This window comes from Dendrobates tinctorius, unplaced genomic scaffold, assembly GCF_039654945.1.
Source record: "Dendrobates tinctorius isolate UK_male_01 unplaced genomic scaffold, ASM3965494v1 ptg000250l, whole genome shotgun sequence".
In the NCBI taxonomy this organism is placed as follows: domain Eukaryota; kingdom Metazoa; phylum Chordata; class Amphibia; order Anura; family Dendrobatidae; genus Dendrobates; species Dendrobates tinctorius.
Window position 1 is genome coordinate 45,634,261 of NW_027361917.1, and position 14,830 is coordinate 45,649,090.

At 44.8% G+C, this 14,830-nt stretch overlaps 1 protein-coding gene across 2 annotated transcripts in view; it reads right to left on the minus strand.

Moving 5' to 3' along the window:
* The window catches only part of STRN (striatin), a 171,074-nt gene extending 159,655 nt beyond the window's left edge, over window positions 1-11,419 (minus strand). Inside the window, exon 1 of one of the 2 annotated variants that reach the window (XM_073557662.1) lies at window positions 10,834-11,419. In XM_073557662.1, coding sequence (XP_073413763.1) covers window positions 10,834-11,100 — 267 coding nt within the window. In that variant the 5' untranslated portion in view covers window positions 11,101-11,419. The remainder of the gene's footprint in view (window positions 1-10,833) is intronic. The other variant, XM_073557663.1, reaches the window with a different exon arrangement.
* Window positions 11,420-14,830: the final 3,411 nt, after the last annotated feature.

Below are 14,830 nucleotides of genomic sequence, written 5' to 3' on the forward strand. Positions count from 1 at the left end.
ATATGGGAATATCATCCCCATACAGGTGACAATCCAGCAGCTGTCGGCTGTACACTATAGCTGACAACTTGATGCATCACAAACGATCAGTGTTGGCAATGACCATATCTGTTTAACCCCTTAGTTCCTGCTATCAAAAGTGACTACATCAAATAAATGGTTAATAGATTATGGGGGCTTCCACTTTAAACTAATTGACACACCGAGACCATGGTTGTGTGGTCCTGATGATTGCCATAGCAGTTCATGGCCAAATCGCAGCCTTAGAGTCTTCCAGCTATAGCGGTCAGTTCAGAAGTTAGCGACATTTAGGTGGTAAACAAACACTTTTTCATTCCCGCTATACCACTTTGCATTAATTCCTGAAAGACACCTGAAGGTTTAATAAACTATCTGACAGAAGTTTTCAATGCCAGGGGGTGCAGTTTTTAAAATGGTATCAGGTTTGGGGGTATATAGGATCCCCAAAGTCACTTCAAACCTGGATAGGTCCCTCAAAAAAAATATATTTTGTAACTTTCCTTGAAAAAATTATAAATTACTGCTACATTTAAAAACCTCCTAAAATGCTAGCAAAATAAATTACCATTTTAAAAATGGTGCTGATGTAAGGCAGACATGTCAGAAAGGTTATTTATTAATGTTTTTGTGTGGTATGACTATCTGGATTAGAGGGATAATCATTCAAAGATTGAAAATTGCAATTTTTTTAAAATTTTTGTCAAGTTTCTGGTATTTGTTATAAACACAAAACATATCTACCTAAATTTACCATTATCATAATTTATAATGTGTCACGAAAAAAACAATCTCAAAATCAATGGGATTTGTTGAAGCGTTCCAGAGTTATCACATAATGTCACACTGGTCAGAATTTAAAAAAAAATTGTCCCCGTCACTAAGGGGTTAATTACCTACTAGGGGAATCCCATCTCAGTTGTGATACTTAAGTAAACCTGTACCACACTTATGACAGCACTCACAGGGTCTTACCGCAAATTCACACTGTCTGCAGTGCATATAGGAGCATACACTGGCCTGATGTCCATAGACTCCTATATTAAAAACCTATATCGTGTAGAATACTATTTTGAGGGATGCCTATTCTAACCAGATTTAAAGTGAATACTTTCTTTATAAGGATTTTTTTTTCTTGTAGATGAAAAAAGACTGATTTTCAGCAGTACACTGGATCAGTGGTGTGTGCTCCATTTTTACCATCAGCAAATTTCTCCTTAGCAAAAAAAAAAAAAATTTACATAAAAATTGCAAATTTTCTCCTATCCATTTCAGTGTTAAAAACTGACAGCACATGGATGGGCGATTTCAATCCATGACTTAAAAAAGGAACGTCTGACAATGGTCCACAAAAAATAAATACATGGACGTGTGAACAACCAAAAACCTAGAACGTGAATGTGAAAAATGGACACCTAATTGAAGCTTTGGGGTCCTTTTTCACATGGGCCAGCTTGCTATGCACCCTCCTTGCCTAGGTAACTGGTCAGGCTGGGATAGGACGGTGGCCGGAAACCTTCTCTACACTGGAAAATTGAAAATTCCATTCTTGAGTGGAAAGAATTTTTTAAAATGGGTAAATTGCAAAGTTTCTTGTTTTTACAAGCACTTTTTTCAATTTTACACAATTATGAATTTGACACTACTCCTTTAAGATTCAGTATAACACTTAAAGCCTCCACAGCAGCATCAGGGCTGTGGAGTCGGAGTCGTGGAGTCGGAGTCGTGGAGTCGGTGCTCATTTTGGTGGAGTTGGAGTCGGAGTTGGAGTCGGTATAAAATGGACCGACTCCTAAAATATATAATAAAATTGGGTACAGTAATTCAATGCAGAATATGCTGAATATTTTTTCATAGGAGTTTGGGAAAGTTATGAAATGTCCTATAAATGGCTGTTCTATTCCTGATCTAAGGCTACATTCACACACAGGGTTTTTCCTGTGTTTTTTGAGGATACGTTTTTCAGCTGCAAAAGCAGATCATCTTTTTAAAAAACTGCATCACCTGAAAGGTTTTTGAGCTAATAGATAATGTTTTCAATAGCAAAAGCAGATTAGAAATCTGCTCTATCCATTTATCCATATCTGTCTATCCATATCGTATCTGTACCAAAAAGAATGAAAACCGGGTAGTACACCAATATATATTCTGTTCTATCTAAATATCTTGATTATTGGATCATAAAAATGATTAAATGTCTGATGTTCACATTGTACTACAATAAATTTTTCACTTAAATATAAGCAATATGTGTGGGAGTCGGAGTCGTGGAGTTGGAGTCGGTGTAAGGGAAATTGAGGAGTCGGAGTCGCAGGTTTGGCTTACCGACTCCACAGCCCTGAGCAGCATGCAGTTACCCAAGCAGGCAAACCATCAGTACCCAGGCTGTGATTTTACCATATTACTAGTTAGGAGCGAACGTGCTCGGAAGTGTTATCTGAGCATGCTTGGGTGCAGGGCTGTGGAGTCGGAGTCGTGGAGTCGGAGTTAGTTTTGGTTGGAGTCGGAGTCGGTAGAAATGTACCGACTCAGACTCCAGCTTTAAAAAAAATGTATTAATATTTCATAATTGAACTTTCATATGAATTTTATAAATGTTACTCAAATATATATGTTCTATCAAACTATGAACAACAGTGATAAACAGTTCTGCTGGAGAGAGACATTTCTTACTTCTTGTGTGTCACTGTTCTCCACTGCCCTTATCTAATCTTATACTTGGTTAACCTCATGCTGCCCCAACCCCCCTACTTACAATGTATGAAACTGAAAGTGAAAATGTGTTGCAAATTCTTAGTAGTAAAGCTCCTCCTCAAGACTAGATCATACTAGGTGTGCGTCTTCCAAGCATCTCACAGCTGCCTGCTACTCAGAAGAGGAAGACTGTAAGAAGTATTATCCTTTCAACAAACTTTGCATCAGTTAACTGTGAGTACATGAGGAATAATAACAGTATTACTGACCACTATATCAGTTGTACGACCTGGCAATAATTTTGTACAATTTTTAGGAAAAAGAATTGTCATTTGGATTGTGAATGCAGAATTAAAAACCTGAGAATGTCAAAGAAGCATCACATTAAATCAGCTGTATTTGAACATTTCACCATCACTCAAGATAGAAAACATTATGTCTGTCAGTGTATGACAAATGATCCAGACGAAAACAAATGCTGTGAAGCCAAGATGAGTGCATATTCAGGCAAAGATAAAAATGCTCCTACCAGAGCTTCTAATGTAAAGAGACATTTACAGCGCTTTCATCCAGAAGTACTGAAAGCAGTGGATGAGAAAGACTGCATCCAAACCAATGAACCAGTGCCCAGCTCTTCCAGCCAAACAAAGGAGCAGAGAACTTTGCAGCCATCAGTTACAAGATATTTTGTCAGTGACAAAGTTACTGTGACAATGACAGTAGATACATTTAAAAAACAGATCATAGAGCTTGTTGTAAAGGATAGTGTGCCTATTTCATTATTTTCACGACCAGCTTTTATGTGTCTGAATGGGGAAATGGCCCGCAAGCTTGGTGTTTCTCTGGAGAGAGAGAGTGTATTAGAAAATTAGTAATCGAAGAAGCTTTTAAACAAAAGGAAGAACTTAAAAAAACTCTCAAGGGACGCTTTCTGTTTCTTAAAATGGATGCCTGCACACGTCACAGAGTGAACTATTTTGCCATCAATGTCCGATTTGTTTGTGACAAAAATGAAATAGTTACCAAGACATTGGCAGTAAAAGACACCAAAGCTCATCACACCAGTGAGTTTCTCAGGTCTTGGTGGAAAAGGTTCTGCAAGACTATGAACTTAAAGAGCAAGTTCTTTCTGTCGTAACTGACAATGCTTCAAATATGATAAGTACTATTAAGCTAATGAATGAGAGTAATGATGGTGACCAGCAGCTAGAAGAACATTCTGGGTCCACAGACACAGAAATGTTTGAAATAGAGGAACACAGTATTGTAACTGAGGAGAAAACTGAAGTTGCTTCAGATGAACAGCAACATGATAGTTTAGATGATCTTGTTGAAACTGTGTCAATATGTTCTTTCATTCATCACATGCGCTGTGTTGTGCATACGCTACAGCTGGCTATAAGAGACAGTCTGCAAGAAGGACATGCTGCTGCACTGATTGGCAAGGTGAGAAAATTGGCTACTGTTGCCAGAACCCCTAAAGTTGACTCAATTTTGAAGAGACGTGCTGGAAAAGGGGCAATTATTGATCAAGCCACACGATGGGGCAGTACTTACTTAATGATTCAGCGCTTGGTTGAACTGAAAACCTTTCTTGTAGACATGGCTAACCCTCAACTGACGCTAAATGAAAGTCAGTGGAATCAGGTGACTGAGCTGGAAAAATTGCTAGAGCACCCATTTACAGTGACTAAAAAATTACAAGCAGAGGACTTAACTCCAGGTATTTTCTTAAAGGAGTGGAAGAACCTGATGTTTCGCCTGTCCCAAAGAGGAGGGTTAATTGCAAGTGGCATTGCTACATCAATGAAACGGAGAGAGGAGCTACTATTACAAAATAACATTCTTTTGGCAGCTGTTTATGTAGACCCAATGCATCGGATTCTTCTAGATGATCAACAGCTAAGTAAAGGAAAAGAAGCTGTGTTTGAATTAGCAGTAAGGATGAAAGGGTTGCAGAACAGTCAGGAGGAACAAGAAGAATTTGGTCGTCCTGCCACATCTTCACCCTCATCATCAACTGATGAAGAATTTAATTTCGAAAAATATTTGGATCACAAGGACCGTGCAAAGCGTTCCCGCATAGAAGAAGAGTCATCCTCATCAAGGAACACAGCCAGTACATTTCAGCAGAATTTTTCATGTGCACTAAAAGAAATTGAGAAATTTGACCGTTCATCAAAAATAACAGTGCAACAAGCGATTCCTCTGTATCCTGACATTGTCAGAGATATTGCCCGAGTGGTTACTGCTTTGCCACCAACACTAGTGTAGAGAGGTTGTTCTCTGCTCTCAAAATAATTAGATCAGATTTGAGGGCATCCATGAAGGAGGATCTGACAGAGGCAATACTTTTTCTGAGGACAAATTTATAGATTTCTTCTTATTAACTGCATAAAAGTGTTTATTGCATATTTACTTACAGTTTAGAAAAGTTTATAAAAGTTATTTGCTATATTCTAATTGTATTCTAATAAATGTAGTTTTTGCTCTAAGTGGTCTGATTACTTATATGATGGTGAGAAACTGAATAAGCACGATGTTTAATATTTTACAACAGTAAATTTGTTGCTATGATTTGGCCATTTATGAAGGAGTCGGAGCCGTTGTCGGAGCCTGATAAAATCCAGGAGTCGGAGTCGCAACTGTGGCTTACCGACTCCACAGCCCTGCTTGGCTGCTAACCGAGTGCCTTCAGCGTGCTAAAATAATATATTCAAGTCCCCGATGCTGTATGTCTCGCAGCTGTTAGGCAATTCCTTCATGTGCTGCGGCTGTCTAAGGCCTCTTTCACACTTCCATTTTTGACCAGTCAAAATCCGTCAGTTTTTGAAAAAAACGGATCCGCCATTTTTTTGGCGGATCCGTTTTTTCCCCATTGAGTTGCATTACCGGCGGATCTTGACGGATGGCCATCCGTTGGATCCATTTTTTTTGCGGATCCGCCAAAATGTTTGCGTCCGCCGGCATGCCTGGACGGACCCTGCAACGTTTTTTTTTTACTGTAGGATCCGCATTTTACAGTGCGCATGCCCAGAGAAGGAAGTCAGCCGGGAATTTAACCCTGAAATCCTTTCTGGCGGTGGAAAAAAATCTCTCTCTCTCTCTTTCCCGGACTGCGGTTCCTTTAAAATTCTGCATTCAACGGATCCGTCAAAAAAAACGGTATGGTGACATCCGTTTGCATCAGTTACAAACGGATCCGCTTTCCGCCATTTTGCCGGATTTTAGCTGACAACAAAAAACGGTTGTGTGAAAGAGGCCTAACAGGCAGACAATTCCTGCATCCATTGCAGCTGTCGAATAGCCGCAAGACATGCAGCCGCGGGGACCAAATATTTTTCAAACATGCCGAAGACACGGTAAGCACATGAGCATGCTCACTCATCACTATGTACTACCCCTCTGAACTTGTACATCACTCTCACCATCATTAAGGTTTTTTGACTCGACTACTGATTTCACTGACTATAGCAATAGTCACATAGTTCGCACTGGTACTTTTGTTTTTACAGAAGCCATGAACCATCTTTGTGATACCAAAGGATCCTATGTTTCTTTTAAGCATTTACTATAAAGAATAATGTTCCACTATTCTGACTGTCAATGGGCAATCAAAAACTAGGTGTGAATAGAACTAACAGTTAGCCAATGATGCAACCTGACACTGTTGGACAGGTTATAGTTGTCCTACATTGGCTCATCTGTGAGAGTGTCACCACCCAAGAGAAACTGACACATTTTCCTCTCAGATGTCACTTCAACACAGTTTCTTCCATTCATTTTTTGCAAAAGCAGGTAAACTGAACTTTTTTTTTACCCTTGACTCTTAGCAAACCATCAGTTATAAACTGATGAAACACTGATGGAACTCTGTAGTAGTATAAAGCCTGTCTTACAGTGATCCAGACATGCTTACAGCGCTGATATACAGCCAATGTATGATACATGCTGCATGTGGTTTGGGTAACATGTATCAGATGTCAGGTTCCCTATAAGTGTCAGAGACTTTAAAGGGAATCTGTCACCCCATTTTAACCCTATAAGCTGCGGCCACCGTCATCAGGGGCTTATCTACAGCATTCTGTAGATAAGCCCCTGATGAAACCTAAAAGATAAGAAAAACACGTTAGATTATACTCACCGGGGGGCGGAGTCGGGTGCGGTGGGTGTCGCGGTCCAGTGCCTCACATCTTCATACAATGATGTCCTCCTCCTTGCTTCTCCCTCGGCTCCTGTGCAGGAGTACTTCATATCTGCCCTGTTGATGGCAGGGTAAAGTACTGCAGTGCGCAGGCGCCGGTAAAGGTCAGAGAGGTCCCGCGCCTGCATACTGCAGTACTTTACTCTGCCCTCAACAGGGCAGATAAAGTACGCCTGCGCAGGAGCAAGGAGGAGGACAACATCGTATGAAGATGGGAGGCGCCGGACGGGACGGCGACACCCATCAGATCGCACTGAACGCTGGGGTGAGTAATCTAACTCGTTTTTCTTATCTTTTAGGTTACATCGGGGGGCTTATCTACAGAATACTGTAGATAAGCCCCTGATGGCTGTGGCTGCAGCTTATAGGCCAAAAATGGGGTGACAGACTCCTTTTAATGGTAGAGTCTGATCCGCAAAACAGATGAGATAGGACCTGCTCTGAGACTCACAGACAGGATTTTAAAACGTATGTGTAAGTAGCTCAATAAAACTCTAAGGGTCAGTGTGTTACTTGAGAAAAACAGGATAGTACTAGGACTGTCACACATGTGTGAATGATCTCCAAGATCCTACCCCAATAAGAAGTTGGTGTCATAATATTATTGATACCTCCAATTAGAAATTTAGTATGGTTCTTCTGATTAGCTGATTAGTGACAGCTGTAAGTGGTCATAACCACGGATACCTAAGCTAATGCAATGCCTGCAACATGGAGTAATCAACATAGCCAATGAGAAGAACCATACTACATCTCTAATTGGAGTTATTTGCCAATATCATTACACCTATTAAATATTGTGATAATATTTTGAGGATGGCAACACCCCTTTAAACTTAGTCCAGTAGTCAATTTTAGTAATGCTGTGAAGTACATAAAAGGCCTCAGAACTAACTATACCATTCAAGGCAGTATCTAAATGTGAACATAATAAGACAATTCAAAATGCAGAAAGTAAAACCGTTGATGTAGAAGGATCATTTACACAGCCAAGAGAAGACTGCCAACACTGTACCAGAATTTCTCCAGTAAATGGACAGCGAGGCTCCACAGTTCTCTGCAGTAATTTTATGACCTATTTGGACACAACCATCGATAGTCAACAATACATAAAGATATTATTCTGAACAAACCTGTATAACACCATGAGCTTTAGCCAAAAGGACCAAGCCCTCTGCAGACCTATGAATATGCATCTGAGATTGCAACGCTGCATATCAACACATGCCAGACACACCATACCCAAACACTCCTCTCCAGAAACCGATGTACCATTAAGTGACTCCAAGTTTCAGGTCTTCACACCTTAACCGTATGCTCACACGCGCACTGGACCCCACACACACAGCATATGGATCAATGTGCTAGAGAACAAGCTATTCACTCAGATCTCAAGTCCCCAGAAGAATAAAAAGACAGCATGCGTTGTGCATGTAAATAGCAGGCAGCTCACTACGAGGACGAGCACAGGGAGCAGCAAGAGAGGCTGTCACAACGAGAATTTGTGGACATGGTTGGTGTGCAAAAATCAGAACTCACCTGAACTTGCCCTAAGTGGAAAATGACTTCGGATTTTCCATCCAAATTGTCAGACGGAAAGAAAATCCACAGCAGAGTACAACAGGGGCAAAGTAAACACCATCTGAGCAGCTCTCAACAGCACACACTTTCAGTGCTGAAATTGACTTGTAGTGCAGAGATTTAACTCAGATTGGAGTATTGTTCTGGTCAAATCTGCAAGTTCCTATATGTTTAATAAAGGAGATGTCAACTACTGGACAACCCTAGCAAAATCCACTCAGGAGACATAGAAAATAAAAACACTATACTCAACTCCTGGAGCGGCCCCATTCCAGTAATGCTGGCTCTGCTGTTCCCAGACATGACATTGGCTGCAGTGGTCATATGACAGACAATCTGCTGCACTCAGTTATGGGAAATCAGCAGTTAGTACCTGAAATGGTGCAGGATGGGCTACACGCTGCAGACAGACAGCTCCAGTAGTTCTTATTATGCCATGTCCATAGTGATGACCTATATCTCTATGCATCAGCTATCTACTTCACTGCATGCCATCAACTATTACCCCAGAAGTGTACATGTATTGAGTGAAAGCACGCAGGATCATTATAACAGACTGGAGATGCCTGATAGATTCCTGCAGAATAGGACCCGACTATTCATGGGGCATAAAGAATTTACAGATAGCGGAGGCACAATAGCCATAAAGGTTTAACCTCTGGTAACTTATCTAGATATTTAAATCCACGCTTTTTCCCAATTTACCTGCAGCAAAAAATCTCTTAAAATTGATATTAGCCTGGATGGGCTCAATCAGCCTAAAGTTATGTGGGTATAAGGTGTCACACACGAATATCCCTTTACTTGAAACATCAATAACAATGTTTCCACCTTGAAATACCACTGCTTGGAGGTATACGGTCACATGAATGTAAGTCGTATATGCAGCTCTCTCAGTACTTACACAACAGTATACACGGCCCCGGCTGTAGGCGCACATGATGCCAGTATACACACAGGCCCAGCTGTAGGCGCACATGATGCCAGTATATACACAGCGCCCCGGCTGTAGGCGCACATGATGCCAGTATACACAGCGCCCCGGCTGTAGGCGCACATGATGACAGTATACACAGCGCCCCGGCTGTAGGCGCACATGATGACAGTATACACAGCGCCCCGGCTGTAGGCGCACATGATGACAGTATACACAGCGCCCCGGCTGTAGGCGCACATGATGACAGTATACACAGCGCCCCGGCTGTAGGCGCACATGATGACAGTATACACAGCGCCCCGGCTGTAGGCGCACATGATGACAGTATACACAGCGCCCCGGCTGTAGGCGCACATGATGACAGTATACACAGCGCCCCGGCTGTAGGCGCACATGATGACAGTATACACAGCGCCCCGGCTGTAGGCGCACATGATGACAGTATACACAGCGCCCCGGCTGTAGGCGCACATGATGACAGTATACACAGCGCCCCGGCTGTAGGCGCACATGATGACAGTATACACAGCGCCCCGGCTGTAGGCGCACATGATGACAGTATACACAGCGCCCCGGCTGTAGGCGCACATGATGACAGTATACACAGCGCCCCGGCTGTAGGCGCACATGATGACAGTATACACAGCGCCCCGGCTGTAGGCGCACATGATGACAGTATACACAGCGCCCCGGCTGTAGGCGCACATGATGACAGTATACACAGCGCCCCGGCTGTAGGCGCACATGATGACAGTATACACAGCGCCCCGGCTGTAGGCGCACATGATGACAGTATACACAGCGCCCCGGCTGCAGGCGCACATGATGACAGTATACACAGCGCCCCGGCTGCAGGCGCACATGATGACAGTATACACAGCGCCCCGGCTGCGCACATGATGACAGTATACACAGCGCCCCGGCTGCGCACATGATGACAGTATACACAGCGCCCCGGCTGCGCACATGATGACAGTATACACAGCTCCGGCTGCGCACATGATGACAGTATACACAGCCCCGGCTGCGCACATGATGACAGTATACACAGCCCCGGCTGCGCACATGATGACAGTATACACAGCCCCGGCTGCGCACATGATGACAGTATACACAGCCCCGGCTGCGCACATGATGACAGTATACACAGCCCCGGCTGCGCACATGATGACAGTATACACAGCCCCGGCTGCGCACATGATGACAGTATACACAGCCCCGGCTGCGCACATGATGACAGTATACACAGCCCCGGCTGCGCACATGATGACAGTATACACAGCCCCGGCTGTGCACATGATGACAGTATACACAGCCCCGGCTGTGCACATGACGACAGTATACACAGCCCCGGCTGTGCACATGATGACAGTATACAGTCACAGGTCCTGGTGATTACCTGCAGCTCGGCCCGCTCCACCTCCCATTGCGCTCTCTCCACCTCGAAGCGGGCCCACTCGTGCTGTAAGAAGTGCAGGATGCCCGGGATGCTGTAATGGGCCCTGCCTGCCGCCCCGGTGGCGCCTCCTCCTGCACCGCCAGCAACCGAATCACCAGCCCCGGCCTCAAATCCTTTGCCGGCTCCCGCAGGCCCCGCACCGGCCGCGGACAGCAGCGAATTGTTATTGTTGTTGAAGAAAACGCCGGGCCCCGCCTGCTCGTCCATGGCCGCCCTCGCAGCAGGGGCCGCGGTTACCACCGAGCGGCCGCCACCGAGCCCTATAGAGAAGAATGAGGAGCCGCGAGGAGGGACCGGCGCTCACACAGGCGCTAATGCTACGACTCGGCAATGGCCGCGTAGCGTCACATAGGTCCCGTTCAGTGCCGTGCTGCACCCAACAGCCCGGGCTCCGCTGCCGCCCACACTCGAAGGAAGAGAAGCTGCTGCCTGGGCGGGTCTGCTGCCTCTCTGACAGCGGCGCCGTGACGTCACGTACGGCCACAAGGCGTAAGGTTCGGCACCGCCCTGACCGCCGCTTCTTCCTGGTTGTTGTTTTTTTTTCCTTTCATGTAACTTTATTAACAAGTGTTATAAGTGACATACGCGGCGCGCACTGCAGACGTCTGAGGCAACGTTTACACTGAGCCCAGTTCCTTGTTGTTTGCTCCTTTTTAGTGGCTTTAGTATATGTGGCTTATCCTCTATGAGTTTTGTGCCTCTTTTTATGTTTTTTTTTACCTTCAAAATCTTAATAATAATAATCTTTATTTATATAGCGCCAACATATTCAGTAGCGCTTTACAGTTTAAGGCTGCGTTCACACGTCGCGTTTTTTTCGCTGCGGTTATTAACGCACGTTTTTGCCGCGGAAAAGCGAAAAAACAGCATCCCATGCATTCCTATGGGATTCCGCAATGCTGTGCTAATGCTGCAGATTTTCACGCGGCGGAATAGCATCGCGGAAAAATATGCAGCATGGACATTAATTTTTCGGAATCGTGGGGATTCCAACCACATAGGAATGCATTGTTCTGCTTACTTTCCGCATGTGGCTGTGCCCACCATGCAAAAAGTAAGCAGAACATCTGCGGATGGTACCCACGGTGTGGAGGAGAGGAGATTGTCCTCTGGGCTCTGGGTACCTTATCCCTGTAAAAAAAAAAAAAATCGGGATTTATTCACCTTCCGGCGTCCCGCGTAGCCTTCCCGGGCCTCAGCGATGCTCCCGTTCCCAGTAATGCCTTGCGAGACCTTTGATGACATCGCGGTTTCTCGATAATGTAGCGGTCCCTATTCCTCGCGAGACCACTACAGCATCGCGAGACCTCAACGTCATCAAAGGTCTCGCAAGGCATTACTGGGAACGGGAGCATTGCTGAGGCCCGGGAAGACTGAGCGGGACGCCGGAAGGTGAATATAACCCAATTTTTTATTATTTTTAACATTCGATCTTTTTACTACTGATGCCGCATAGGAGGCCTCAATAGTAAAAAGTTGGTCACACTCGTCAAACACTATGTTTGACGAGTGTGACCAACCTGTCAATCAGTTCTCCAAGCGATGCTACAGATCGCTTGGAAAACGCTAGTATTCTGCAAGCTAATTACGCTTGCAAATCGCTAGTTTTTCCGCAGGAAAATCACGGGAATTTAAAATGCTATTTTCCCCCGGAATGGAATTCCCACGTCAGTAACTTCCGTGGGAATTCCGCAACGTGTGCACTTAGCCTAACAGTTTCACACACAACAGTCAAAAGCAACAACTTTAACAATAATACAATGACTAAAGCAAACTAAAACGACCCTGCTTGTGCGAGCTCACAATCTACAATGAGGTGGGGGAGATACAAAGTACAGGTGTGTATTTACAATGATGGTCCAGCCATCTTGAGGGCATGAGGGATAGGTAGAGATAGTGAATGGGCTACACATGCACACTTACACATAGAATGACTTTGATTAGTGAACGTGATAGGCCGCTCTGAACAAATGTGTTTTGAGGGAGCGCCTGAAACTGCAAGTTGTGGCTAATCCTATCTTCTTGGGGTAGAGCATTCCAGAGGATTGGTGCAGGGCGGGAGAAGTCTTGGAGTCGGGAGTGGGAGGCACGGATTAGTGCAGAGGTTAGTCGAAAGTCATTTGCAGAGCGCAGCGGTCGGCTACGCCGATAGACAGAAATGAGGGAGGAGATGTAGGGGGGTGCCGCACCGTGGAGAGCTTTGTGGGTGAGAACAAGTACTTTGAATTGGATCCTATAATGAATGGGCAACCAGTCTAACGACTGGCGAAGAGCGGATGCGTCCGAGTACCAATTAGCTCGATGGATGACCCTGGCTGCTGCATGAAGGATGGACTGAAGAGGGGAAAGTCGAGTAATGGGGAGGCCAATTAATAGAGCATTGCAGTAGTCCAGGTGGGAGTGGATCAATGCGACAGTGAGGGTTATTGTTGTTTCCATGGTGAGAAGAGGGTGGATTCTAGAGATGTTCTTTTGGGGTAAGCGGCAAGAGCGGGCAGGATATTGGTGTCAAACATAACACCCAGACAGCGCACCTCCTGCCGGGGTGCTATTGTGGTGCCACCCACGGAGAGGGAAATGTCAGATTTACCGAGGTTGGTCGACGGCGGGAGTAGAAGAAATTCCGTTTTGTAAAGGTTGAGTTTCAGATAGACTGCGGACAGTCACTGGCGTTCTGTAGTACAGCAGGGGTAAGGTCAGGGGATTGTAAGGGGCTGACATTGCTATGGACAGCAGAGACACACTGCCCCTTTAAGAGACAACACCCCCTTGGCTGATGCAATGGTACATTCGATTCTACCCTTCAAAATACTGCTTTAGTTTGCTCTTCCAGCTATGGAGAGGGGAGGGGCTGTTTTTCCCAGTGAGTGTTTGGAGGTGGAAGTCTGCAGGAAACTGACGTTAGGAGAAAAAACGTGCAGCTTAGACCTGACTGAACCTGTGGGATTGTGTATACCCTTCTGGGGATAACAAAGGTGATTTTCCTGTGATGCAGCGAGGAGCCACGAAGATCTACAAGGAAGGAATTCAGAAGAGGGAGTTCACCGTTTCTAGGAACAGGTTCGGAATGTCACACAAGGATAAGACCACATTGCACAGAGCTTCCAGGGAGGCCGTTGCATCATCATGCAGAGAACTGCAGGGGCCCCCAGGAAGGAACTGAGACACCAACTTTACCGTGAGTGTTAACCACGTGTGCGCATATGTTTAGGGTAGGCTGCAATAGACAGAGCACGGCCGAAGTAGCAGCGGCCAGATAGGTTATAGTTAGTGTAGCAGCATACTGTACTTTATTGTATCGTTTGGCCTTTTGAAAGAATACACTGATCTGTAATAGTTGGTGCACCGTGCCATTTGTACGGCCCAGCTAGAGAATATCACTTTTGTAAATTGTTTTATGTCATTGCATACCCCTGTTTACCTTTTCCTAACACTGCATTCCTTGCCTGTAAATAAATTAACCTTTTGTTGTTTGCACCTTATCTTGTGTACCGTAGTCTCCCTGCATTGTGGTGGTCCCCCGACCATCGCTTCAAGATGACTTATATAGTTGATTGTCATCAGCATAAAGATGGTACTGAAAGCCAAATTTGATGATGGTCTGTCCAATTGGGGCCGTGTAGAGAGAGAAGAGAAGGGGCCAAGGACTGAGCCCTGAGGTACAGCGAAAGGAAGAGGAGATGAAGTGGAGCCAGCGAACAAGACGCTGAAGGAACGGTCAGAAAGATAAGAAGAGGACCAGGAGAGAGCAGTGTCCTTAATGCCTAGTGACTGGAGACTAGAGAGTAGGAGATGGTGGTCAACAGTGTCGAAAGCTGCAGAAAGGTCGAGAAGAAAGAGCAGAGAGTTGTCACTAGAGTTGAGCGAAACGGGTCTAAAAAAATCAAAAGTCGCCGACTTTTGGCAAAGTCGGGTTTCATGAAACGAAACCCGACCC